At 38.0% G+C, this 27,400-nt stretch overlaps 2 protein-coding genes across 2 annotated transcripts in view; one reads left to right on the top strand and one right to left on the bottom strand.

Moving 5' to 3' along the window:
* Nucleotides 1-10,279, top strand: part of LOC146601988 (carbonic anhydrase 3-like) — a 10,808-nt gene extending 529 nt beyond the window's left edge. Inside the window, exons 2-7 of the mRNA XM_085314452.1 lie at nt 145-342; nt 4,987-5,105; nt 7,039-7,131; nt 7,924-7,989; nt 8,502-8,657; nt 9,457-10,279. Coding sequence (XP_085170578.1) covers nt 145-342; nt 4,987-5,105; nt 7,039-7,131; nt 7,924-7,989; nt 8,502-8,657; nt 9,457-9,576 — 752 coding nt within the window. The 3' untranslated portion in view covers nt 9,577-10,279. The remainder of the gene's footprint in view (nt 1-144; nt 343-4,986; nt 5,106-7,038; nt 7,132-7,923; nt 7,990-8,501; nt 8,658-9,456) is intronic.
* The window catches only part of EMC2 (ER membrane protein complex subunit 2), a 604,202-nt gene that overhangs the window by 441,289 nt on the left and 135,513 nt on the right, over nt 1-27,400 (bottom strand). The window lies entirely within an intron of this gene.

The raw sequence follows: 27,400 nt of genomic DNA, 5'->3' as shown, positions 1-27,400 counted from the left end.
TGGGAGGCGGCGGCCGTTGGCGGGCGGCGGCCGTTGGGGCGCTGCGCGCGGCGGCCACTGGGGCGGCGGCGTTGGGGCGCTGCGCGCGGCGGCCGCTGGGGCTGGCGGGGGGTATTTGTGACATTCCCTTGCGTTTCCAACTAGGACCTGAGCGCTGGCATGAAAACTACCCTCTTGCCAAAGGAGACAAACAGTCGCCCATTGAAATCAACAGCAAGGAAGTGCGGCATGACTCATCTCTCCCACCCTGGCATACTAGTTATGATCCTGGTGCCGCTAAAACCATCCTGAACAACGGACGGACTTGCAGAGTTGTCTTTGATGACAGTTTTGATAGATCAGGTCAGTTTGTGTTTTGGCTTTTGGGAGTTTCTAGGAATTAAGGTTTGCAAAGTGCTTGAAACTGAAACACATCCTTATAGTTACTAGCCTACACATGCTAGTGTAGAGAAGGATTATTTGGGTATGGAAAAGAGGTGGTCCTGGAGTTTCTTTGGGTAGATTGAGCCATTTTTAGATGCACTGTATGTGGGGTAGGGAGGCTGCAACTGCAGGGACTGCTRTCAGGTGCAGATTCAGCCGGAAAGAGGCTCTTAGTAGTAGCCAAGCAGTGTCCTTAGCTCTGGGTTGGAAGGTGGATTTCTGTTCCCCAAGGAACCTCCTTCAACATGGACCCCGAATCCTGAGGCTTTGTGTAAGATGAGAGGATTTAATGTGGAAGGTTTTAATGTGCTCTCTTAGACACTGTGTAAGCACAAAACTTGCCCTCATGTTTCCTTTGCTCATGGTTTCTTCTGTTCTGCACAATCAGGTTGATGATTATTTTGTTTGGCCATATGGCTATTCCAGGCTTGGAAATTTGCAAATGGATACTTCAGTGTATTTGAGTCCTTGAACACCATGGTAACTTTCTCCAGTGGAGGTATCACATCCAGATGCAAGGTGTATCTTAGGTATTACAGTAAAAATTATACATATTTGATTTGATCTTTAGTTCCTTCTGGGTGCTTTTGCTAGTGCTGCAAGCATCTATTATTTTATCATATGAACATTAAATCACAAAAATTAGCCTTTGAACCTGGAACTTACTCCTACAAAATTTTCCTAAATCCTTTTGAACTGAACAGTTATACAAACCTGAGGTTTTACTGATTGTTCCAGGTAGGAGAAATTAATGAGGTAGTCAAATCACCAGTGCAGTTATAATTAATCTTAAGAATCTGGAAAGACCTATTTCCATGAATACAGAAGGAAGCAGCAAGCTAAAAAGAACTATTTACACTTTCCCTTACAAAATAGGGGCCTTCTCTTGACCTTTCCTGACAGTCATATTTACCATGCTTGTTCAAATAGTACTAGACTTTTCTCTGTTTTTTAAACTGTCACTACTTTTCATTCCCCCTTTTCTTTCATACATACAGACTATCTCTTCCTAAAACAATGCTAAATCAAAAATCTTGACCCCTTTATAAGGATCCTTTATAAACCTGTTCTTCAATGGCAGCTATTTCAATCCGTAAAGAAACTCAGTACACTTGCAGCTCTTCTGAATGCAGCAACTGTACCCAACATCCAGTAGAGCCTAATATATATTTCTATGTACTATATAGTATTCTGTTTTCATAGTATGTGTATACTATGTGTGCTATAACAGTATCATGTGAAGACGTATATAGCCGTGTTAGTTTTGATAGAACAAACCAGCTGCACAGAGCCCAAGCAAAATGCCATAGACATACAGAATTTTTCACTTGAGTATAAACCACAGACCTAGACCTATAAGTGCAAAAGGAAGTCTTAAACTCTGACATTTTTTGATGATTTTTCCGCTGCACTTTATAGAACTCGCTCATGAAAAGCTAGGAAATGGTTTTGCTATTTAAGATCAGTCTTGCGTCTCTAAGTCAAATTGTTCAAAACTTGATTCCAGAGCTGTATCAGTACATAATTCTGGGTGCAGATGAGCAACAGCCACCAAAATGAAAAATAAATTTACAGTATTACATATTGTGGAGACATCTCAAGAGCACACACTACTGATCAGTTCCTTAGCAAGAAGGAAAGCAATCTAATCTATGGAAAACGGAGTTACCTTCCATTGTATTTTTCTCATCAGCTTTGTTGGCACTTGTATTGGAATTCTATTTTTAGTAAGCTATATAATTAGTGACATATCTGCAGCCTATTCAAAGATCACGATCACTATTGTTTATCTTGATGAGCTCATTGTTTCCTTGAACTCCTCCACTTACCATTCCCCCAACCTGCTTTTGTTCCACGTTGTGGAGATACAAAACTATTTGGGACCATCTCATTGTTATGTATTGATATTGTGCTTTAACATCCATGACTGCAGCCCCTACACAGTGGCCTCAGACAAATAATAAATTATACTTTTTTTGTAACATAAAATGCGCCGCCACAAATACCGCGTGACATCAATGCCATATACTTTGCTTGAAAGTATAAAAAATATTCTTTCAGATTAGCCACTCACCAGGTGTTTAATTCTGAAGTCAGAAAAAGCATCTATCTGAAAAAGCCTGGATGTTCTCAGATCAGTGCAAATGGTTTGTGTCTCTTGGCACTTCTGTGTTTGCACAAGTTTGGATGTGGTTACTGTTGTGTAACATTAACACCTGCTGTTTTTAGCGTTTAAATTTTCCTGATTGATGCTAGGCRTTGACCTTAACATGTGTTTAGAAAAGGTTTCCACACCGCATGTATCATAATATATAATTTTCAAGTAACAGTTATGAGTGAAGGTTATTTTTTTCCCCACGAGGACACTAAATTTTCATTACAGAGAAATAAAAGACACAAAACAGCTTTTTTTCCATTCTGCTGGTGTTTCACGCCTATAAAACCATATCACAGCTCTGTCTATTTATAGGAATTCCTAAATGTCTGTAAGTGTAGGAAGGAGATAAATGCATTTCAGGTCAATACAAACATCAAAAACATGTGTTGAAGGAAACTGATTATGAACCTTCTCATGTGGTAGTTTTGCGCTGTCTTTACAGCTTCCTAAAAGCTGAAACTTTCAGACAAAGGTGCTCAAGGGGGTGCCTGCCCAGGAGATACTATTGGAGATATATCCTGATTTTGCCAAGTTTGGCGCTGCTCTTCCTGTAAACTGTCTTCCTTCCATTCCTTCCAGTCCCCGTCATATCTGTTGTTCCTCTGGGCACCCCATCTACTCCTGTTACTAACTTTCTGCGGGCTGCTGGATAGAAGTGTAGGGTTGAAACCTTCCATAGAAATGTGTCTCTTTGGAATTAGCTTCTGAATACAATGTTTAACGTTTCTGAAGAACTGCATGAGACAGCATTTCACAAACACTTTATCACCTCACTTCATTGGCTTCTGTGATTTCAGCTGCTGAGGCTAAGTGCTAGTCACAGATCTGATTTTATTTTGAGAAAGAAATCTAGTTTAAACATAGCCTTTTATTTTAATTTAATCACTTAGAAAATTCTGAAAGTTAAAAACAATTATTTTTAATGCTAGAGAGATCTGTAGAACATTAGGAAGTGCTGTTTCTAAGATCTACCTTGTATTTGAGTTTTGGAAAGGGCTGTCAGTAAGAAATCACTTCTAAAAGAATTTCCAACTCCGATTTACTTTGTAAATGTAGGTATATCRCATAAATTCAGTTCTTGAAAGAAGATTCCTGCTTCCCATTGATTCCACCATGAAATGACAAGCAAAAACTTTTGAAAATTTGGGCCTTAGCACCTATGCCTTATTTTTCCTTCCTTCCAAAGTGAAACAGGAAGGATAGTAATGATGTGATAGACATCGTATCTTCCATAGAAAGCATTCCAAAATATTTAGTTAGTTATGTTAGTTTGTTTATGTATTAACAAACTCAAAAAATAAGAGAAACTGCATGCCCAGATCTCATCACAGTGCTCTATTTCAGCCCTCCCAATGGCTGCGATGCRTGCAAACTAAAAAGAGAAACTGCAAAGTTAAAGCTTTTGCTCTGTGCTTAACATAGCATTTATCTGTAGATACTCCAACACATATGATATCCAAAATTAATTTGAGATCACTGGACACAAAAGCATTTAAGTATGGTTTTATTGCTAACTTTGAAATTCTAAGCTGTTGTTAGAAGCTGAAATTCAAATTTTGTTTTAACAAGGTCTCCTGAGGCTGGAGTTGTGAACTGGTTTATCAGCTTTCTGCATAAGGAAACTCATCTCATTCCTGCCTTAGGTAATAAATGAAAAATACKTTTGAGAGCTTATCATATGTCCAGACTTTGTTCAAAATAATCCCAAAACTGAAAGAGTAGATGTGATATTTTGAAAGTCACAGTAGAGGTAAACTATCAGACCTATGTGTGGTCAGCACTACTTGGCTGAGAACATCAAATAATAGCTTCTTAATTTATCTCTTGCTGGCGGCAGTGTTCAGTGTGGCCTGTGGCCTATGGCTTTTGCTTGCAGTTTTCTAACTCATTTATTTTAAACTTTCTTCTCTTTCCTCATGTCAGGAAATAGATCTTTATTTTCAGAATGAGCAGACTAGGCTGTAAACATGCCTGAACTTTAAAAGCTACGCCATTTATGGAATATAGGTACATTTCAAGGCACTTAAATGACACTTTGGGGTTAATTTCACAGCCCTAATCCCAACAGAACATTTTCTTGAAAGGAGAAGCAGCTAATACTTTCTTTTTCTCCCTTATCAGAAACTATAATGAGTCTTGCTAGAGGAAAGGGACTTGTTTGGCAGTTGCGGTTTGATTCAGTGCTTGAGTCACAGCAGATTTTACAGTTTTGAAATCAAATAGTACTGTCCTGAGCAATAATGGAATTCAGGCCTAGTCTCATCAACTGATGAGTGTTGTGACTCCCACTGCAATCAGCTGGATTTACAAGAGGTGCTCCACACTTTTAAAATATGGATCCCTATTCAGTAAATGTGTGTATCACCATTTTGTAGGCTAGTGTTGATGCAGATTATCAATTGCAGTGCTGAGAGGTGGGCCACTCTCAGGAGCCTACAGGCTGCGTCAGCTTCACTTGCAYTGGGGTTCCTCTGATGACCATGGCTCAGAACATGTTATAGATGGGGTGAAATATGCAGCAGAGGTAGGACTTATTTTTGATAGCACTATGTGGTACTAACTGGAATATGACTGATTGTGCATCTGAACAGATTAACCATTCTCCCTTTGCAACTATTTATTGATTTTTCTTTAAAATTTGTCATAAAACTTGTGAATATTCATCAAGGGATCGATTGTATCTGCCAACAAGCAAGTCTTTGCAAATATTTACTAACACGGAATTTGCTTCTTTAAGCAAGATTTTTTTGATTTTTTTGGAATGTTTTAAAAACATTTGTGACAAAATGATCTATTATTTCCAAATAGGGAGCTCTGGTTTTTGCTGACTTTTTTTGGCTACTAACAGTTTCTGGTATAGCTTGAATTACTAAGTTAGTTTCAGGAAGCGTTACTGATAAAGAGAAAAACTTGATAAAAGCACATTTCACTGAGCTGATCATCTACCCTATAATTCAGAGTGGTAAGGAATATCTTCTAGCTTCTAAACAGCTCTKCTTTCAAATAAACAGAAGAACAGAATAAACACAAGTTTATCTTCAAGAACTGTGGTAAACAGATGTTTTATGTTTTTTGATGCAAACTACTGAACTGTTGTCCAAAGTTACTAAAATTAATGGCTGATTTGGGCCCTAAAGACTTCTTTAGGTAATAAATACGAGTGAATTCACTAGTGATGAAAGTGAATTGCTAACAAATGTTTTCTCTTTCCTCCGTATTACCTGAAAATAGGCTTAAAATACCTACTTCTGTCCATGAAAAGTCTGCAGCAGTGTTTTCCTGTTACACAATCATCTATAATGATAAAGTGCAGAGCTTACAGGGACTCTGCTCGCCTATCATAGGGATAAATGTTGGCAGATATTTTGCAGGGTCAGTGGGCACAAATTTGCAGAGATGACTTTAGGTGATGCTTCCCCTCCCCACCATGTGTCTTAGCCACAGCCAACTGAATTAATATGCTGCCTTCTCTTGGCTCACTGAATGGACAAATTCTGCTTCCTCAAACTATTTCTTAGTTACTTCAAGCAGAGAGTATATACTTTTGTTTGCAGTACTCTAGTGTTTATAGACAAGAGAAGTTTGTCTGCAACGTGTGAAACTTTGCTAGACCACAACCAAAGATGTATGGCTACCCTATCTTTATCCTTGAATATGATATCTTTATCCAAAAGAGAAAAGAAACAGAGCAGTTATTACTTAACATTCAGGGGAAATTATTTTGTTGCTATTTTAAATAATTATGACTGTTTTTCAAAAAAAATTGTGACTGTGTTAAAAATTTGCATTCAAAATATGCCTTAGACTCGTATTGTATGGCACTATATTCCAGACACTACTTATGCTGAGATTCCACATGGCTGATTGCAGCTATATACAGGAACCAGAGATTTTCTGGGAGGAGATGTAAAAACTCTAAAATTTCCTGAAAATACAGCATTATTGAAAGTAGAAATGAGAAAGAAATGCCAAGTTACTACCTCTATTCCCTTCCAGTGCAATATGTAAAAAGTAGTAAGAGATGCAAAACAATATCATATGTACTATGTACAACCAAGTGTAAATCCTTGAGCTTATATCTGCATAACGTGATATCTAAGAATCTACTTATGATGAAGTGCATGTCAGTAGGATTCCTGCATTGCATGTATGCATGTCACATGCATGAGTTAAACTGTTCACAGTTGAATTGTCTGATTAATTTTTTTAAATTGTTTGGTAAATTCAATTTTCTGTCTTTTATGCTTCAATTAAATACAAAGTGATGGTCATAGAAAATGTGAGGGTATGGAAGCATGGGAATGGGAATAAGAAACATTCATGTGTAGTTTCCTTGTTCATATTCATTCCTTTACTTACTGTATATTGAAAATTTTTCTCAGTATAACTTAACAGTTTATAAGGTTGGGCTGTTAGCAATTTTTTACATTTACAACTGGGTTTTTATTGCTTTTCAGTTACATATGGTCCACTGGAATCCAAAACATGGTAATTTTGCAGGAGCTTTGAAACAACCTGATGGTGTGGCTGTTGTAGGCATTTTTCTGAAAGTAAGTGACAAGTATTTGGTCTTTRTTTTCTATACTTTTCATCTTTTTCTAGCTTTGGGGAAAATGTTCCCATTGTTCTTCCCAGCACTGTATCATTTTACAGGAAAACATTCAGAATGATGCACAGACAGAAGTCACGCATGTCCTTTGCGTCCTCCAGATTCCATGCACAAACCCATTCAGAACAGACTTCTAACTGTTTTGGAACAAGACACAGCAACAAAAGCACATCTTATGCATACTCTATTTACTCTTCTTGGATGCAGAGCCACGTCAAAGTGTTTGGAGGCGTTTAATGTTGTGTACACAAGTATAAAGTGATCTCTTACCATGAGGAGGCCGTGACAGGAATCTTGTCATATATTTATATTGAGACTGATCTGATTGCGTATATGCTGCAGAATGTTTTAAGTATCTGCAGGAACTCCAGCTCTTCAGATTAACAGCACTTGTGCTGAGTAACTGTACATAATTACACAGTGGTTGTGGCTTGCTTTCAAACCAGGAGCCTAGGGCTAAGCCCTGTGGGGTCTAAATGACATTTTCTGGATGTGCAGTTTGTTGCACAGACAGTGGGAGATGCCTTGTAGAGTATTTCAGTATGTTTCCAAATTACAAAGCCAGTTACTTGAGTCTGTTACTCAGCATGGCCTTTTAACAGACATCATTTTGTGCCAGCCTGTACAAGATGTTCTGAGAATACTGCTGCCTTGACAGATAGGATGTACTGAATTCATTTTTCATACTATGGAACGTGGTGAAAAAAAGCAGTACTTGTGCTCTATGTTACAGGTTGGAACAACTCCTAAACCAGAGATGAAGAGAATTCTTGAAGAAATTGATAAGATTAAGACCAAGGTATCAGAATGCTTTTTATGATACARTATAGTTGAAAGCAACAGAAGCAGGAACTAGAAGTTCAAAGTCACTCATTTGAATATCATTTTGGTTCCTAAGAGTAGCACCAGCGGATACGGTGAATTGTGGACTAGGATTGTTTCTTTTATTTAAATGAGCATATAGCTTCTCACTTCTGTAAGTATCCTGCAGCTGCAGTGCACCTACCCTTAATTTTTATCCCAGGTGACCACAAAATAAAACAAAATGTTGATAATCCCTTTTGAAGGCATGGAGAATAGAAGAATGTAACAATGAATTTGCTTGGTCCTGCACAATTCATTTTGTATTTTCTTTTTATATGTTGATGGAATCAAAATGTCAGTTATTACAGGGCAGGTGCATGGCAGGAAGAAAAGGGGCTGATCTCTTGGTCTTGATATTTAATTATTTCCTCTGTAATAATATAGATACTGATATCTTTTAAGATGGCTATCCTGAGAATTACTGCAGAGATTTATTTTGTCTTTAAGGGGAAAGAGGCTCCTTTTCAGCACTTTGATCCATCAATTCTTTTCCCCAAATCTCGGGACTACTGGACCTACCATGGCTCATTCACTACACCCCCTTGTGAAGAGTGCATCACTTGGATTCTCTTGAGGGAGCCCATTGAAGTCAGCGCAGACCAGGTAAACTCCAGCTAGTTCAGCTATTCATTTTCCTGTTCTCAGTGATCTCTCACCATGTTGGTGGGATTTCTCAGCTGTATGTTACCATATGGAAGAGGTGTGTAACGTGGTAGAATCCTGATAACGCTACAGGCGTACTGATAGTTGTTCTGAGTGCCCATTCTTTTTGTAGCTTGCAGCCTGTTCGCAGCCATGTGGTGGCATACTGGTCTCAGGGGTTGGTATGGCACAGTACTGTTGTAGGAAGACTCAATTACTCCAGAAGTTGCTGTGAGAATCTTTATTTAAAGTATAAGTAACAATCTTTAAAACATTTTCAGTTCCTCCCATGCAGGTAACATGCTCTACACTCTGCTGTTTTCTGAATACAATATGCAGTGAACCTGAAATTTTAGATTATTAATCCAGTTGATCGACTTCTTCAGACCAGCTGTTCCTATAAGACTGCCTTGTGCGCACTTAGACTTGCATCTGCTTTCATGGATGATCATTTTTCCAAAAGTGATCTGACTGAAGTTCAGCTGGGTCACAGAAGAGGCACCTACCCTTGTTTCACACTGAGTGTGGCTCAGCAGAAAATCCAGAAGAGCCCAGGCAAGGGTCAGATGATCTGCTGCTCTGTGGATGTAGGCTGTAAAGGTCCACAGAAACTATGCTAGATCCTGGGCTGCAGTGACCTCTACCAGTCATATTTGTCATTGTGTAAGAAAATTCCTCTTCTCTAGTTTGTTCTAGGCATCAGGGTCCACATTACTTCCAGATTAATTTATGCTAACACTTTGATTTTGCTTCCTTGCAGATGGCAAAGTTCCGTAGCCTTTCCAAGAACCCTGAGAATGAACCTGTGATCCCGCTGGTTGATAACTGGCGTCCGCTTCAGCCTGTGAAGGGCAGGATGGTGAGAGCCTCATTCAAGTAAATCTCCTGCTGAACCTGAGTGAGAAAATCCCTGCATCCCAAAGCATAGTTAGCTTTTGCCTTCTACTGCTTTTTCTCTGGATCTAGTTCTGTGTTTCTGAGCCYGAAATCTGTGTGGTGAAACATGACAGATAACTGAATTTGATTTTTAAAGCAGAAAAAATACTGTATAGAAGTACTAACCTTAATGTGGAAATGCAGGATATGTGATTCTTCATCACAAATACTTCAGCATTTGTGATAATGTTACTTCTCTGCCATATGATTTTGAAAAAAAAATAGGCTCAGTTTCAATATTTCAAATAAATTTCAAAGGAAATGTAGTAAAGGCAGACAAATGAACCAGTAGTTAGGAAGGTAGATTAACAGTGGATCAACAATGTATGAGCACAAGGTTAAGTGCCTGTCCCTACAGCATCTTTAGTAGTGATCTTCCTCAGATATCCCATCATGAACATATGAAGAATAAATTCACCTTTAACAAACCACCTTTCTTTCTTGCTCTTGCGCATAGCTTGTTATCTAAGATTTGTATTCTGGAGATACAATCAGGCATACTCAGCTTCTGTGYGTGAAGAAGAAAAAAGAAACTTTGTTTTCATTTCTGTATTTGCTGTCTTTGCCATCTTTAGCTGTTGCTCATTCAACTTGTTCCACTGCTGCTATTGCTTCACCCATCCAGCCATAGAGCGCTGCTGATGTCATGTTGCCTTGTATTTAGTATAACAGCTGTAGGATTGCTACCAAAGGGTGCCTTTTTTGCTGCTTTGGCTGTGTTACCTCTCAGGATGACACATTTCAGCTTTGATGCTGTGATGTGTGTGTGTGTGTGTATGATTTTCCACACCTTAGTCTACCTAATAGTGATTTCATCCATTAAGAATTTTGTTCCATAAGGAAAGAAGCGTTGCTGGTGACTTGTATTTGTCATTTGTCTTTCCCACTACTAACAAAACCAGGTTAAGTCACCTGAGCATTTTTTTTTCCTATGACTCTGAGTAGCTGGAGACTTTAAGCTCTGTTTAAGTCTGTTTAGCTCTGTTACTGCCTGGGGAGACAGTTCAGCTGACAAACAGGATGCAACTAAAGAATCAGTGGCAGACAAAAACATCTAAATCATCTTTCCCTGTCCTTCACAATGTCAACTTTAACACGTTAGCATGCTCCCTAAGCAGTGTAACACAAATACCATTGAGATCAACCGCACATTCAGAGTATAAATAAAAATCTGCTACCTTATATTCACCATCAAGGTAATTATTCAGTATCCTGCATATAGGAGATTGGGTGTTCAAAGGTGTCATGATGGCTAAAGCTCCTGTAAATGAAGTTTCTTGGATTCTTTGTCTTTCTCTAACTCTTCAATTGTTGGCAGAAAGAGCTCCTTCTGGAGGAGGTGCCACAAGTACACATCATGGTTTACAGCAACATTCATAAGGTATATGTCAAAGGCTGAAAAAAGTGACTAGAAATGACTAGAACAGGCATTTCCCAATTATCTTTCACTATTTCAMTTTTCAACTTTACTAGAACAAAAAAATGTTCCACTGATGAAGTAATGATATGGGCGATACTGCCCAAATTCTGCTGTTATTACCAGTACAATTCAGTGAGGATTCAGGAGTGAAACTGAGGGCAGAATTTGATCCTTTGTATTAATTGAGAAGGGATCAAAATGTCGCTGAATTCCCATTGGTATTTAGTATTGCAATTTATTAAAAGCATATCTTGCTTAGTATTGAGCTGTTTCATTTGAAAAAAAGTTCATATTAGCAGAAAGTACTGTTTGAATCTAGTTTAAAATGTTTTAGCATTGGCTTATTCATATCAGATCAACTTTTGATTTTTACTAGTGCAGCACTTGCAAAAATTCTGAGTCTCTTAGATCTTCTTTAATCTCCTGAATATCCACATCTTCTCAACACACAAAAATGTTTCTATAGAGAACTCATAAACAACTTTTTTTTTAAACTATGCTATGTCTTACTTTTCAAATTTCTTCTTATAACTATGTGCATTTGATCTTGGTGTCAAGGAAATTTCTACACAAGTATGTGAGACCAGAATTTGAATCTTTYTATCTAAAAGCCATTGACCTTTATGTGTTAATTTCTTGTTATTGGGACAATAAAAGAGGATTTTTTTGCCTGCAGTTGAAGTAACGGCTTTTGTGTCTTCAGAGAACCAATAAATTCACTTATTTAAAAAACAATTTTTGAGGCTTTATTTCTAATGTTGAGTGATGATAGAAAGTAACAAGAACTTGCTAGAAAAACTTGTTGTATCTTCTTGCAATGTATAGATAGTTAGACACACTAATAATGGCCTGTTTACCTGTTGCAGTTTGATATCCCATATGACTTCTGTGTATCTAATAAAACAGCTTCTCAAAAATGTGAAGACATCTCCTAAACAACAGGAATCCCATTGCTCCTGTTTTCTGATTCAGAAATATTTATTTCTTGTTTGGACACCCATATTCTCTTGCATCTTCCCAAAATTTGTATATTTATAAATGATCTCTGAATATCTGAATTCTGTTACTTTTCAAGAAGCATGTGGAACAATTATTTAATGTTACATCATTCTAAATTTTCTGATTCATTTATACTTTAAGTACACAAATCAAACTTGTTAAAGTGAAATAATACCTTAATTTTCTGATACTGTGCTCTTCTTGCCCATAAAATCAGACTCTGAATGCAGTTTATTCTCTTTGYATCTTTCCTTTATCACTTCTGCCTTGCAAAATAGGCAAAAGTGAATTGACTACTGACATAGTAATTGTGGTCACAGCCCTAAACATACAGTTTATATGTTGACGCAAAGGAAGAAACTGCCTGAAGTGTATATTTTCCCCCATACATTTGCTCTCATTCCATTTGTTTTCTGCATTTACTATTATTGTTCAAAAATACTAAGTTCATTGCTAATATGTTTTTTTTCTCTTGGAGTACAAAGCAGACAGTTTTGTCCCATTCCTTTTTTCCCTTTGATGAATGTGTAGGTGTAATGATATTCCAGTGTAGTTTAGTGTTGATGACTTTGCTAATAAAGTAAGAATATATTAGGTGGACTCTAATCCTGCTCCCTTATTGCATATAGAGAAAAGCCTCTGAGCACTGGTCAATTAAAACAAGAATCTAAAAATTACCCGGATCATTTGGACAGTGTGGTGCACTAAATGCTTGGCTACTTTAATGCACATAATAATTTTCAGCAGAGGAACAACAGATTCAGATGAATTACCAGCTATTTGGTTTTGACAAACATTGGAACTGTTGCTCCTGCATCTGTTTCCAACTATTCACAAGAGCAAGGACTAGAGAATTGACTCTTACAGCTTTCCTAAATTTTTTTTTCATGTTATCTGAAATAGTTTCTTTCCAGCTATAGTCATTTTTGAGTCAGGTGTAATTTTAAAACTGAACTATAAAWTTTTGGTATTACCCTAGGTATACTTAGATATAGCAAATGGCTATAGTTATGTATTTTTACTGCAAAACGACAAGATGACTTTATGTATGATTTTTACTGTATTTCATATTTAAAGAGAGACTTTCCTGGATGTGCTTGCTCATGTTTATTGGCTGAGTAATCAGTTAAAAAACATTCATACAATCAATGACTTTAGCAAAATAAAACATTTTGTCTCTTGCTGAGGCATTTTGTCCCGTGTTTACTGTGGGTCTCTCGCTAGGCTACGTAACAGTCCTCTGAAGTTTTTCCTTCCAGCAGACTCACTTGCTCTCAGGTAAAGCATTATTTTGCTTTCCATCCAGAGCCAATGTGAAGAAGCCAGAGCAAGTAAAACATGCAGGCTTTCTCTGTGTTGCCACTCCCACCGCCTTCCAAGAGAACATCCAGTCATTCTTTGAAAAGAGTTACCACAACAGTACTGAACAATTAACAAAACCCGATGCTGTCACTTCATGTTACTAATAGGACAGCTAAATTTAGCTCATTGAGAGGAAATATCTGGGGCCTTGGTATTATAGTATGGAAATGAAGTAAATGAACATTTTATTTTCCTCTAACTTTATGTGTGTATAGAAGAATGGGCATTCAGCAATATCGTATGTTCAATTTGTGCTCCACTTTCAGTCTCTCACAGCCTGTTCTTTTGGAGTGCAGCTCACCCATTAAAACATTAACAATCTACAGAAATGGTAACATATTGTGATATGTTCTCACACCAGAAAATGTGTTTCATTATTGTTGTTATTTAGAAGTTCTTTAAAGTTTCTTGCAAGACTTTCCAATGTTTATTTCCTATATTCCACATGGGGGAGCCAGTTCCTCAATATTTACATTCCCAAGATCACTTATAAATAGAGGAAGCATGAGCTGCAGCACAGTGCAGATTTCCTCTAGCACTGCACAAGTAAATAAACATTGAAGCAAATGTAGTTTATCTATCTAATTAGTGAATGCAAATGACCCAGATATTCTAAAAGTTCCTGGGGAATGAACTTTTGTCACAAAATAATAAATTATACCTTGACCTACAAAATATTTGTTCTTCTTCAAGCAAGCCAAGAAGAGGTTTCTTTATCTCAGTGATGGTGGTGATCTATTCCTGCAAAAACTTCTGATCATCTGAATATAACCCATTGTTAATTACAGGTGAAAATCAATATAAAATCTATTATAGAGTAATAGATACCATTCACCTATGGCTAGGTTAAGTTCAGCACCAGATACTGTGATCTACATTTCCTTTGTTGGACAGCCCTCATTGGTACTGTTTCTGTTGTTAGCTCTGGCAGTTTCCGAAGTCCAGTGTTCAGAGAGCTGGCCATTCTCAAAGCTCCAGCTGGACTCCAGAAAGAACCATTGTCCAGACTGCTTTCTCCTCATTCAGCTTCCCACTAACACACCACGTGTGCTTAGCCACCCACACAGAGAGGGATACTAACGTGCATACATCAGAACCAAGAGATGACTTCTTGGGCTGGACGCTATCTTTTGTTCAGTCTGTGATTTGATTCGTTTGAATTCAGAAAGCTAAAGTCTGAACTCTTTATTGGAAAACTGATTACAGAAGAGTAACCTTTACTTCTACTAATCTCAAAAACTTAGAAAGTACCTACCACCGTAATGATTTCTACCAGGCAAATTTTTCATATCTCAAATTGAAGCACAGTATACCAACAACTTTGTATTAAGACTAGAGTTAAAATCTTTTAATAGCTACAAACAAATTCATCATGTCACACATGTTGCTTCTGTGTTCCATTCATGCCTGTACTGCTGACTGTCCTTATCTGAAACAGGGTGTTAAATAGGTAGAGGGGAAAATATCTTCATTTCAAGGCTGGAATCTTTTCGTGTAGAGACACAGAAAAGAGACTGGCATTGCATGAGAGCAGATTTTCTTTATAAATACAGGTATTCCTTGAAGGGTTTCAAGGAAAATACTGCTTGAGGCTAAAGGAAATCTGACCAACATAAAGGTTAGCAAATACCTCTTTCTACTATAGGGATTTGGTATTTGTTTAAAAAGGAAGCAAAAGACYGCAAATCTTGAGCAGAATTTTGTACATCATGCAGTTGCCAAAAATTGCACAATCCAAGGAAATCAAAGGGAAAAGACAGCACCAGGATCTCACGGGAGTTGCTGTGGGCAGCTTTTTTGGCAAAGTGTTTTGGGACAAAAGTGATACAGTTTAACTCAGAATAGTTGCCTTTACCTTGATGGTGCTTAATCAGTGCAAGATGGCAGGAATCTTACTACTGCAGAACTCAAATCTGTATATCAAGTTTATATTGCTGTACTTCAGGCAGAACATTCAGAATACTTAAATCCATAGTATATAGTTACCATAGTACATTTTAAATAAATCACAGAAGTGTTCTTTCTGCTGATTCCTTGTTTTGGGTGGCATGAATCCCTCCTTAATGAAGAACACAAACTTTATAGATATTAGCCATTGAATACCTTCATTTTTACAAATATCCGAGTTTTTTTGAGCCCCAGCTTTGTTGACAGTATCCTTGAAAAAAAATGGTTGTAAGAACTGTAAGACTACTTGAGAGAGGAGAGGAAGAACTAGCAAGAGAGAAACTAGGTACTTTAATTTGATATTTGATATTTAATTTAATATTTGTCAAATGAAGCCTTGAAGTAGAGATAGGTATAAATGTTGTTCACATGACGAACAACAGCAGAAGATACTCTGTGAAGACAGTGAAATTCTTTGCCAGGCTAGCCAGCATCATACATATGGAGTGGCATACACATTTGGCAGCCTTGCTTGTCAGGCCTGGCCACATTCCAGCTGCAATCAATCACTTCCATGCAGCAGAATCACAAATCTGTGGCCCTTAGGCTGGCTTCCCCTGGTTTCTATAGACATGTAGCGCTCTGATACACTTCTTCCTGCTTTCTGGCTCCAGGCCATTAAGAAGTGACAGAAGCAGAAATTAAACTAATAAAAGGATCTGAGATCTAATAAGGGACTGAAATAATTTTGAGTGATACAAGCAATGGAACAGAATAAAACAGAGTAATTTGAGGAGGCTAAATAGAAGGACAGTATGAAAGAGACTGCTTCAGCCTCATCCACAAGCCAACTCCCCTTTCACACACTACATCTCCCACACCTTCACCTTCAGGATTCCTTGCGCTGTTTTGATTCTGTGCCAGTTTCTGACAAACCCTCCTGCTTTTGAGCCATTCAGTTACTAGATTCTGGCTCCTATCCACAGTTCTTTTTGTGAACCTTAAATAGGAAATTAGTGACTGAACTTGCAGGATACTGTATCTGGAGCTTCACAAAGTATAGCAGCCACTTACCTAAGGGACAGAGAAGACAGCTGCCTGAAATTCTGAGAAGATGAGGCTGGAGGTGATATCCACGAGAGAAGCTGAAATGTTTTTCTTCCTGTATTAAAAGCTCCCTGTAGGTGGCCTGTCTCCTGCTCTACTGATTTCAGTGGACTTAGGATCAGATCTGTGACACACAGGAGATTCTCCATGGACACTGAAAATGCAGCCTGCCTCATGGTTCATTTTACAACATTACTGATTTAATTATGGACATTCTAGCATCCTAAGAATGTTTCCTACTTGTCTTAATCACTGGTATTTATCTCAACATGTGAGGTTGTAGGGTTGGGGTCCTCAGTTTGAAAATGGCCTCACAACACTACAGTATGTAGTCAGTCAAATGTGACTTGCATTGGACAGATTTCACCTGTGCCACAGATCAGCTACTTGCTATCTGCTGCTGTTAAGAGAAGCTCAATCCTGTGGATTTAATGGCCAGGGGGATTTCTCCTCCCCAGGTTATTTGCTGCTGTTCCCATTTGCAGTTTTAAATACACACACAGAGCCAGGCACACAAGTAACACCTAGAGCAGTGCCTTTACCTGCGCCCAGATGAACAACAACATGAACAATAAAGAGGGCCCAGGCCAGTTCCTCCCCTCTAGCTGATTGGGATTAAGTTCACTAGGGAACATTTACTATGCACACCCTCGCTCTCTTGATCCACAGGCACACACATTTGTAGGTCCCTGAACCTAACACCAGGCCATAAGTCTGTCCAGAATCCAATGCTTAGACCCTGGGCTCTGTGTTATTCAGTCTCCAGGTCCAACCTTAGGTCTCCTCAGATGTGAGTCTCCTCCTGCTTGCTAGCTAGTTCAGCTTGAAGTTCAACACCGAATCATACGTACACCATTCCAGAGAGAACAGGGAGTAAAGTCATTCCAGCAAGAGTCAGGAATAGAGTTTAATATGAAAATAATGATGTYTTTATCTCAAAGAATACAACCTATTTTAATGCTTGTGCTGTAAGAGCCCTGTGTTTAATTAAATTCTGAGTGTAATAGATTGGTATCCATTTCTACAGGGAAAAAAATCTTATTTTTACCAGCATGTTTGTGCATGCAAAACCCATGTGTGTAAATGCTTTTGCTTCTACAGCCTGAAAACATTCCTGAAGTCCCAGAGAATCCTATTACAAGGTAAGAGAAGCTACAAGTGAAATTTTTCTCTCACTGATATGCAACAAATTGTTACAGGTCTGAATAATTATGAGGCCAGGACTGCAGGACACACTGCCCTGCATACTATTCATAGCCTGTCTGTCTCCTTCTCTCTCCATTTCCCTTTTCTCTGTGCACACGATGTCTCAATTATTCCTCTGACTAATATTCTTGTATCTCTGCAGAATTTAAAATAAAGACATTGACATGAAACTATGTTTCTTTCAGAGAATAGTGATGTTTCTTTCTTCATAGTGTTGGCTTCCAGCCATTAAGTGCTAATCTAAGAGCTCCCACAGTGTTGAGCATTGTCTGTGTAATAAATCTCTGTTGGAAAAAGAATAGAATGAATGAATAACTTATCTTGTCAGACACAATACAGCAATGGATGGCATCAGGGTCTGCAGCAAACCTAAATTTATAGGTAAACAAATGCTRCTGATCCTTGAATAAATAGAAGAAAGTTGATTTGTTGCCCACCAGTGTGTAAGACCTATAATTGAAGCACTGATTTCATCGTTTCTTTTGAGAGAGGTAGAGGATGTGAGTACAGGAAGAATACTTTTCATGCCTAATGTCTTGGTGCACTTTGCTATAATTTCTGCTGAAATTTTTGAAAAATGGCAGAGTCAGTGTAATCTAAATAAAGATGAGACTATGGAATGATTTCTCCTGTCTTTAAATTAATAGTTGTGCTAGGACTTAGATTAAAGAAAATACAGTACTGTATTCATGAACAGCGAAAATAATTACGCTATTCTCATCAGATTATTTCAGTGCCACTGTAAGAAGTCTCATATTTTGCATATTCCCAACCAGAATTCCTATATGCACTTCCCACAGCTTTAAAAACCAAAAATCATATTTGCTGTGGATGCAGGGGTCCTCTTCCTCATCTTAGAGGAGATGAGGAGTGAGATCTAATGCAGAGAGTCTTGTTCTTTATAACAGTTCTTTACAAAAAATGACTTCTTGCAGGACCCCAGTTGTGATACTTTAATCATAGATATGATCTGAGTTATGGAGTTTTGCTTTCTGTTGCATTATATGTCATTTAATATGAATATTCAAAGTTTAAATTTAATAGTACAAATTTACATAAAAAGTTAAAGACATATTAGTTACAATTAATAAAAGTGAGTGTTACTAATCAGTAGCTACTTTTAGTAACTCAACAAAATCTACTGCTCATCTTACTTTGCTGAGCTCAGCTCCGCTAGTTATCCTCTGTCACTCATACTGGAAGTGAGATGTTCATTTGTCACAGGATCTGACTGAAGGGTTAGCCATTCTTAAATACATTTCTGTTATCCTCTTACTCTGTAATTCTCTAAAAGTMTCACAAAAAGCAACACTATTCCATGTTTCAAATTTCCTAATTCTGGTTTTGTCTATCACAGCACTTTATTTCATGTTATATTTAAGTACTTTTAATCAGCAAGTGAAATCCCATGATTCAGAAAACATTTGCCTGGAACTGCCTCACAATAGCATCCAGGACATATTATCCGTAAAGCCACAAAGCTTCCAGGCAGTGGATTCACTTACTTCACTTTTTTAAAATAATACTTGCATTAATATCTTCATATTACAGGATCATAATGTCCAGTTCATACCACACTTAGCCTCTTCGCTTGGCAGTATTTACCATGAGTGAGCTGTTGAATGAAAAATTTCCTCTAAAACTTGCTGCCTAGATAGAAGTAACGAATGTAAGTGCACGTATTTCYATATCAGCAAGTGAACTCAATAATACCTTATGTGGCAGAAAAAGGAGTAGATGAATTCCACTTCCACATGCATAGAACATATTTTCCGACCAGCAGATAAGCAGGATAGCAAGGGATGATTATAACCAGTTAGAAGAGAAACTGTTGAACGTCTGCTTGCTTCAGCTTCTGACTCATTGTCTGGTTTGTCTTCTGCATGAAAAATGTTCAGTAGTTTGAACTGGGGAAGGGAATATGTGAGAACCTTCACTTAATTTTAAGTTAGGATATAGATGTTTGCCAACAGCTCAGATGGACAGAGCACTAAGATAGTACGACTTGCAGAAAGTTTTTCTTTCCAATCCCTGTCACTGATAATTATTATTTAATCCATCTGTCCTAGTGTTTGCTGGAATTTATGATCTATTTTTCCATCAGTTTATGGGCACTTGGTTAAAAAACAGAAATAACTTCACTATTTAYGGTTACCCCACTTCTCCATTTGGAATCCACCCTGAATTGTACCTGCAGAAAGGGACAATGTGACTGGCACCACAACAGAAGCTAAATTCAACCCCATAAACATAGTTATACCGGTCTCAGTCCAGAAATCCCTCACACTTACATTTTCCAAAATAATCTATGACTCAGTGTATGGATCTTGCTTCTGATCTTGCTGTGGACTTGGTTCCTCTTCCTTCTTCTCTATGTCCATGTGTTTTTTTAAAAATCCCGGAATATGTCACCGGGCTGGCCTGTTGGCTATTTACCATTTAATTTGTTCTAGGGCTTTCTGTATCAGCAGGCTTTGATCTAGTCTGCTCTTGTAATTTTTTTCTTTAAATTTTTAAACAGTTTGTTCTGGGTTCCTTCTGCCATTAATCTTTCTCCTGGTGAGATCTTCTTCCTTATCTATTTCTGTCTAGAAAAGCATGCACGGAAGACGGTCATTCCAGACTGCTCACTGCACTGGCGGAAGCAAACATGCATTGTGTTGGATTTTTTTGTAGAAGCACACTGACCARAAGTTGCCAAATTTGTACTTTACATAGTTTATGAGCTCACTGACCCACAATATGAAGGCCAGGTAATCTTTTTCAAATAAGATCTTTCAATAAAAATACATGGTTTTGGTTTATGTTTCAATAGCATTGCCACTGCTGACCTAATACTAGCTATTATCCAAATCTAGCATGGTCCTCTGACTATCTAGCAAAACACTTACCAGGCATGTTTTGATTGTTGCACTAGCCTGCTGTTTTTTCAATAAAACAAACCTGCTCACTGCGACAGTTAAGCATGGGCCATGTGTATAAGTGTGTGTATGTGCAGAAGCAAATATTTTCCAAGACACAGAAAGGAATTAAAAGGCAGTAGGCAAAATAATACAGTTGATAGAAACTGCTGAATAGTATTCAGAAAGTATCCAAATGAGCTCACAATTATGTGTGGTGGGTGCACTGCATTGTAAAGTGGGTCGATGGGAACATATGCTGAATATTACCCAACATTCCAGCCAAGAGTGCCAGCACATTTTCAGCGTTCACCTAGATGTGTTTACTTGTTTTTTTCTGGCTCATTCACATATAAAAGACCTTTATCTGAGAATGTGACAGTCCCCTTATATACTTACATCTGAAGTTACTGATACTAACAAACTTTGTTATTTTCTTGTTTTAATATGGATTTTTGTTCCTGTGGTCTTTTAAATAGGGGAAGTGGTGGAACAGATACTGGACTATGTTACAGCAGCTATGGGATTTTGTAGATCAGTAACAATAAAAACAGAATGACTCTGGCAAAAAGACATTTCATGCAGCTATCTACTTTTTGACTGTTAAGTATCAAATTCTGCTCTTCAGCAATAGAAAGTGTGAATAAACAGAAAAAATGTGACATATTAGCAACATAATTTGACTCAGTATGCTGTTCTTTTTATTTCAGCAGATCTTTTTACAAAGATTTGGCTGTTGCTAGGTTTCCATTCATGCCTACCATGTTTTCCATAGCCTGGCACAAATTTCAGTGAAGTGGAAGGCATATGACAATCTGGTTTCTTGGCTGTGACATGTCACATCCACTAAGGCATGCTCAATGAAAAACATAGTGCGGATGTCTTTTGAACACTGCCCATGTGCTATCCAYAATCTGCTGCAAAACAATACAGTGCTTTCTGCAGTTTCCATTTTGGTGTATTTTCTAGTTGAAACAGAGGGTATGCTATATTAATATTTGTACTAGACATTAAGCAATAATATTGAAACTATTCTGTGACATGGCACAATCATTCTGCAGTAAGGTACTGATGTGAAACAGAACTAAAGCATGTATACCTCTGTCTGCTCCTCTCTTGGCTGAACAAACCCAGCTCTTGGTTTTTCTTGCATGTCATGTGTTCCAGCCCACTAACTGTCTTATTGCTTTCCACTGGACTTGCAACATTTTGTCAGTGTCTTTCTTTCTTGCACCGGCAGGCTCAAAATTGGACTCAGTACTGCAGATGTAACCTCCCAGGTGCTGAAGAGAGGGAAATTATCACTACCCTCAACCTTCTGGTTGCACTCATGCTGCTGGAGCCCAGTATGTGGCTGGCCTTCATCACAGCAAGGCACACTACCAATTAACACTCGATTTGTTGTCCTCCAGGACCTCTGTGTCCTGTCCCTTATAGCTGTCTTTCTAGCCAGTTGGTCCCCCACCTGTACTGTTGCATGGCGTTATTCTTCCTCCAGTGCTCCAGGACTTTGMATTTCATTTGCTGAACTTCTTGAGGTTTCTGTCAGCCTGATGAGGCCCCCCTGACTAGCAGCCCTGCCCTCCAGCATATTGACTGCCCCCTCGCATTTGATTTCATCCTTGCACTTGCTGAGGGTGCCACTGTTCAAGTCATTGAAGTTTTGCAATTAAATAGAAAAAAATAACATTTACTCAAGGACAACAGTTGATTATTTGTTCCCAAATCTTCATTGCTGCTAAGTAGCTATCTTAATTTCAGATGGGCTATTTGCTTTTAATAAGCAGGCTTTTGAGTCTATGCATTTCTCATGATTGTGCCATTTAAATTATTAAAACTCTTTTACTTGTCTCCTTCATTTCCATCATAGATGTGCAAAATTTCAAGGTTGGAGATTCCTGGTTTATTGGTAGATTGTCCCAGTGCATTACTGATTTTGTTGGTTATATTTATTGACTTTGCTATGGACTCTTTTTAATTCTTTTCCACTCATAAATATGCCTCCTTTCTCTTCTCCATTCTGTTTTAGGGACTTCTGGCAACCACTGTATCTTTTATCATGCAAATAATTCTGTGCCACAAACCTTTTCCCATCCTTTTCTTTGTTGATGCCCCTTTCTGCACAGTTGCCTTTCTTTCTCCTTTCTGCCTGTCTGAGGAATTCTGCGTATTTTCTATCAGTCTCTGTTACCCTTTATTGATACTCAGCTCACATTCTTCTTATGGCAAGGGCTCTATATGTCCCTTGCCCAGACTATTCTTTCTCCTCCTCAATAATGCTTCATATCTCCTTCACATTATTTTTCTTTTTTTYCTGCTCAACCAATAAATCACTTGCTAATTTATCACTGAATATGCCTAATGTGAAAGACTGAATAGGGAAAACATTCAGTTTATAGCTGGACAGTATGGCATTAACAGGTGTGACCAACTGGCTATTTGATCTGGAGAAGACTGCAGAGGTATTTAAGTTGTTAGAGTGCAATGATGCTCCCCATTCCACAGTTATCACATTACTTYCAAGCGGACAGATAGAAATGTCATCAAATGATGTCACAGAGTTTAGCCGGCTGAGCTGGGTGATGCGTAGTCCAACACATTCTTGAAATATGCTGCAGTTCCTGGATTAGTTCTTTATATGCTATTTTCAGGCAAGTTTTTATACATAAAGTTGCTTGTACTAAAATCTCTCCCTTTAGTTAGGAAGACATCCCTATTATATTCTTATTTTCTTGCATAGGTACCTTTTTTGGATTTATTGAAAAACATACCTACTGTATGAATACCTGTAGTGTTGTAGCTGACCAACAGTTTAGCAAGAAGGCTTTCCTAGTACTTAATACAACTGGGATTTTACTCTCTTAATATCCTTTTCATGTATAGTTATGAGAGATAGGACTTTCTGACTACATCCTCTTCAAAAGCGATGTTTCATTCACTTCTTTATAAAGTCATGCTGTTTGCATTACTATTTTTTTTTTTTGATTTTTTTAAAGATAAAATATGGAATACTTGTGGTATTCTGTCTATTTACATTTTATCATCAAAACACCAGAATGCTTAGCCATAATCATGAAATGACAAATGGGAAAATATCTGCTTAATATTTATTAAGTCAATTATTTTTATGGATGTGACCAGTTGACTTTCAAGTTTTTTGGGGGTAATATTCAATTAATGTGAGCAACTGAAGAATTTGTGCATCTTCATTTCTGCAAGCGAAATTAAAGATAACAACTTTACCATCATTCTTTACAAACAGTTGATAGCCATTCTTCTGACAGAAGTCTTTTGATGTCTTCTTTGCACTCTTCTGATGATCCTCAAACTATCTAAAGTACTTTCAGCTCTCAAATTCTCTGCACCTAGAGAGGAATAAACCCAGGCACCAGTACAGGCTGGAGGCTTATCTACTGGAAAGCAGCTCCATGGAGAAGGACCTGGGGGTCCTAGTGGACTGCAGGCTGACCATGAGCCAGCAATGTAGCCAAAAAAATCCAATGGTATCCTGAGGCGCATTAGGAAGAGTTTTGCCAGCAGGTGGAGGGAGGTGATCCTGCCCCTCTACTCAGCCACACCTGGAAAGCTGTGTCCAGTTCTGGGTTCCCCAGTAAAAGAGAAACATGAAGCTACTGAAGTGAGTTCAACAAAGGGCTACAAAGATAATTAAGGGACTGGAGCATCTCTCATATGGAGAGGCTGAGAGAGCTGGGACTGTTCAGCTTAGAGAAGGCTGAGGGGGGATCTGATCATTTAGTATAAGTATCTGAAGGGTGGATGTAGAGAGAAGGGGCCAGACTCTTTTCAGTGGTGCCCAGCAACAGGATAAGAGGCAATATGCACAAACTGAAACACAAGAAGTTCTATCTGAACATGAGAAAAAATGTCTTTACAGTGAGGGCAAGACAGCACTGAAACAGGTTGCCCAGAGAGGCTGTGGAGTCTCCATCCTTGGAGATATTCAAAAGTTGCCTGGACATGGGTTGGGCAATGTGTTCTCAGTGACCCTGCTTGAGTAGTGGGGCTGGACTACAGGATCTCCAACCTCAACCATTCTGTGATTTTGCTTACAATTTGTGGACAATAGATAGGTTAGATAACTTTCCCACAGATCTCCTAGTTCCACCTTCTGTTTTTATCCCATTTTGTAAATGTTACGCTAAATGTTTAATTTCTGGGAGAAACAAGTAAATATGAGTTGTCATGCCCAGTGTCTTGCAGAAGCACTATTCAGTTATTATAAATGTAGATATAAACCTAGAGAAGTAAGCATAGCTTTAGTAAGCATGGCTTTTTGGCAGAAGTATTGGATCAGTTCTTGAGAGAGATGTTCTTCCACTGCCTTGCACTCCCTCATACAAGTGACTTAGGGATGGAAAGGAAGGAGCAAAGAGGAAAGAAAGGCAGAAGCATGAGGAAGGGAGTTGTGAAGTTATTCACTTTGCTGTTAYTCTGTTTGCTATTATTCACTTCCATACATGCTACCTTTAAGTCCCACCTTTCTGAATGTGATTTAGGTCCAGATTAGGACAACTGCTTTTTGGTATCTACTTGTGCATGAGTACATATGAACCATGGACTTGACTCAGTCCAGATGGGCACAAGCCCACTACCTATGGGCAGTTCCTGCCATTTGATATGCTCTTGTGTCTCCCACCGGACCTCCAACAGCAACCTCAAAATGTCCTGGGGCTCCCATAGCTCCTGTGGCATATCTGTGAGGCCTGACGGTCTCTCTGGCCTGCGCCAATGTGTCTCAAATGCTACCAGATATGTAGGCAACAAACTGAATCCTAAATTTCCACTGACTCCAACTGGAGTTTAAGATATCTCACTCAGCTGCAGATACCTACATATGAACACCTAAATTTAGATATCTTAATCTCCAGCTGAATACATTTTGTCCCCAAAGGATTATAATACTTTGCCCAGAAAGGTGGTGTGAAGATACGGTTAATTAGTAATTGTATTGGTCTATCCAAAGGAGTGACGGGGCAGGGATTCATACCTAAAATAGATCTGCAAATGGCCTGGCTGTACCTCAGTTCGAGTTTGTATAATCTCATTTATTTCCTACAGCATAGTGCATCAGATAAAACCCACTTAAGACACTTAAAAATATAAAAAACTTTTTCAAGTGCAGTTCTGAATTTGGGAAGTCTTGATATTCTACTTAAATTTTAAGTTTCATTTTGTCTTAAATGATTTTTGGTACCCTTACTCACTTAATTTTATGGTAAGTTAAGCTATGTTGACAAGTGAACTTTGAATCTGTTTTAACAAACTGAATCCTAAAGTTCCTTTAGCATCAGTAAATATTAAAACCTACCACTAAACAAGTCTTCTAGAGTAGTTTTTTTATAACGGCAGAAAATATACGAGCTTCTCAAAATGAAATAGAATACTTCATAAGCTGTTTTCATCTTTCAGTGGGTGGTCAAGAAATAATTTCAGAAGAATTGCTGTCTGAGAAAAAAATGATTGAATTAAAAATACAGTATGTATCAGTGTTTATATGAATATGTCAAAACTGGAAGAGGAATACTTTATATAACTTATAGCATATAGTGAAAAATAAGTCTTGTCTTATCTTATAATTGCTATTGATCTTACAATGGAAAAAGGAATTTCTCTGTTTTAATAATGGATTTTCTCAGTCACTGCTTATTTTTTTCTTAATTCTGAGAAGACGACATGCAAGGAACAAGATTCTTTGGAAGAAAATCCTGCAGCAGGAATTGATCCTTCCTAGAGCTCATAACAGGCATTACAAAAGTATAACAAAAATATGCCATCCTTTACAATTTCATTAAGAAAGAGGAAGACTGCAACGTCATGAATTTCCAGTTATCTATTAAAAATCTTTTTACTGTTTTGACTCTCTAATGCAGCTAGGTAGTGCCAGAGCTTTGTAAGTTCTTTCTCATATTCTCAGTAACATACCACTGTGAAAAATTTCTGTAGTTAAGAGACAAAAGTATCTGAATTGATAAGATTTCTGGGAGACAAGTGATTATCTTGGAAGAATAAATGGCCTTTTATATTTATATGGGAAGCACAACTCATACACACTAACTAGATTAGTTTGGGGAAGGCATATTTCTAGATTTAGGTATGAAGACACATTTATGCTACATTAAAATATTTTTGTGCATGCCCTGGACCTAAATTCAAAATAAGCTTCTTACAATTTCTTCATCCCTCTCAACACAGCCCAAGTTCTAACAGTAGTTAGCATTATGTGGAAAAGATATTCAATTGAAGTGTAGAGCCCAAACAGCATACATATGAGAAGTAAATATAACCATCCAACTTAAATCGCTTGGCCAACTATGCGCCTTTGCCCCTTTGAACTGGAGTTATTCTCGTCCTTGCTCAAAATTAGGCTTCAGACACTGAAGATAATGATCTTCTGTCTTATGCATCTGTAAGCAAATAATCAAGAGGGATGAAAACAATATAAAGAAGTTACAGTTTGACAATGAATTGGTGACCTTGCCCTAATTCCTGGTCTCTTCAGTAAAGTCTAAATAAAGCCATTTGGGAGGAATAACGATCTCAGGATTACTAGAAATAGCAACCTCCTCCACTCTTTGGAAGTGGGTTATGAAACAAGAGCAAAGACAATCTATTAGCTATTTCTGGAAGTGAAATTTTTTATCTTTGTTCCCATCACCATCAACAGCATCAAGGCCTTGGCTAATGGGTCCTCACAATTGCAGATCTGCCCTCCCACCGTTTTTCTCAGAATTTTTGGTTAACCAACACAGAAGATRCTTTTGATGAACACTTCTCCATGACATGTAAGGAATGTGGATTCATGCTGTGCTTCTCTCTTTGGAGTTTTCCTCTCACTAGCTGTATGGTAGGACTATTTCAGTTCTGAT

Source organism: Rhea americana, unplaced genomic scaffold (genome assembly GCF_003343005.1).
Source record: "Rhea americana isolate MKP2758 unplaced genomic scaffold, rheAme1 scaffold_0, whole genome shotgun sequence".
Lineage (NCBI taxonomy): Eukaryota > Metazoa > Chordata > Aves > Rheiformes > Rheidae > Rhea > Rhea americana.
The sequence above is the reverse complement of the archived record's forward strand: the minus strand, read 5'-3'. Positions and strand labels throughout refer to the sequence as shown.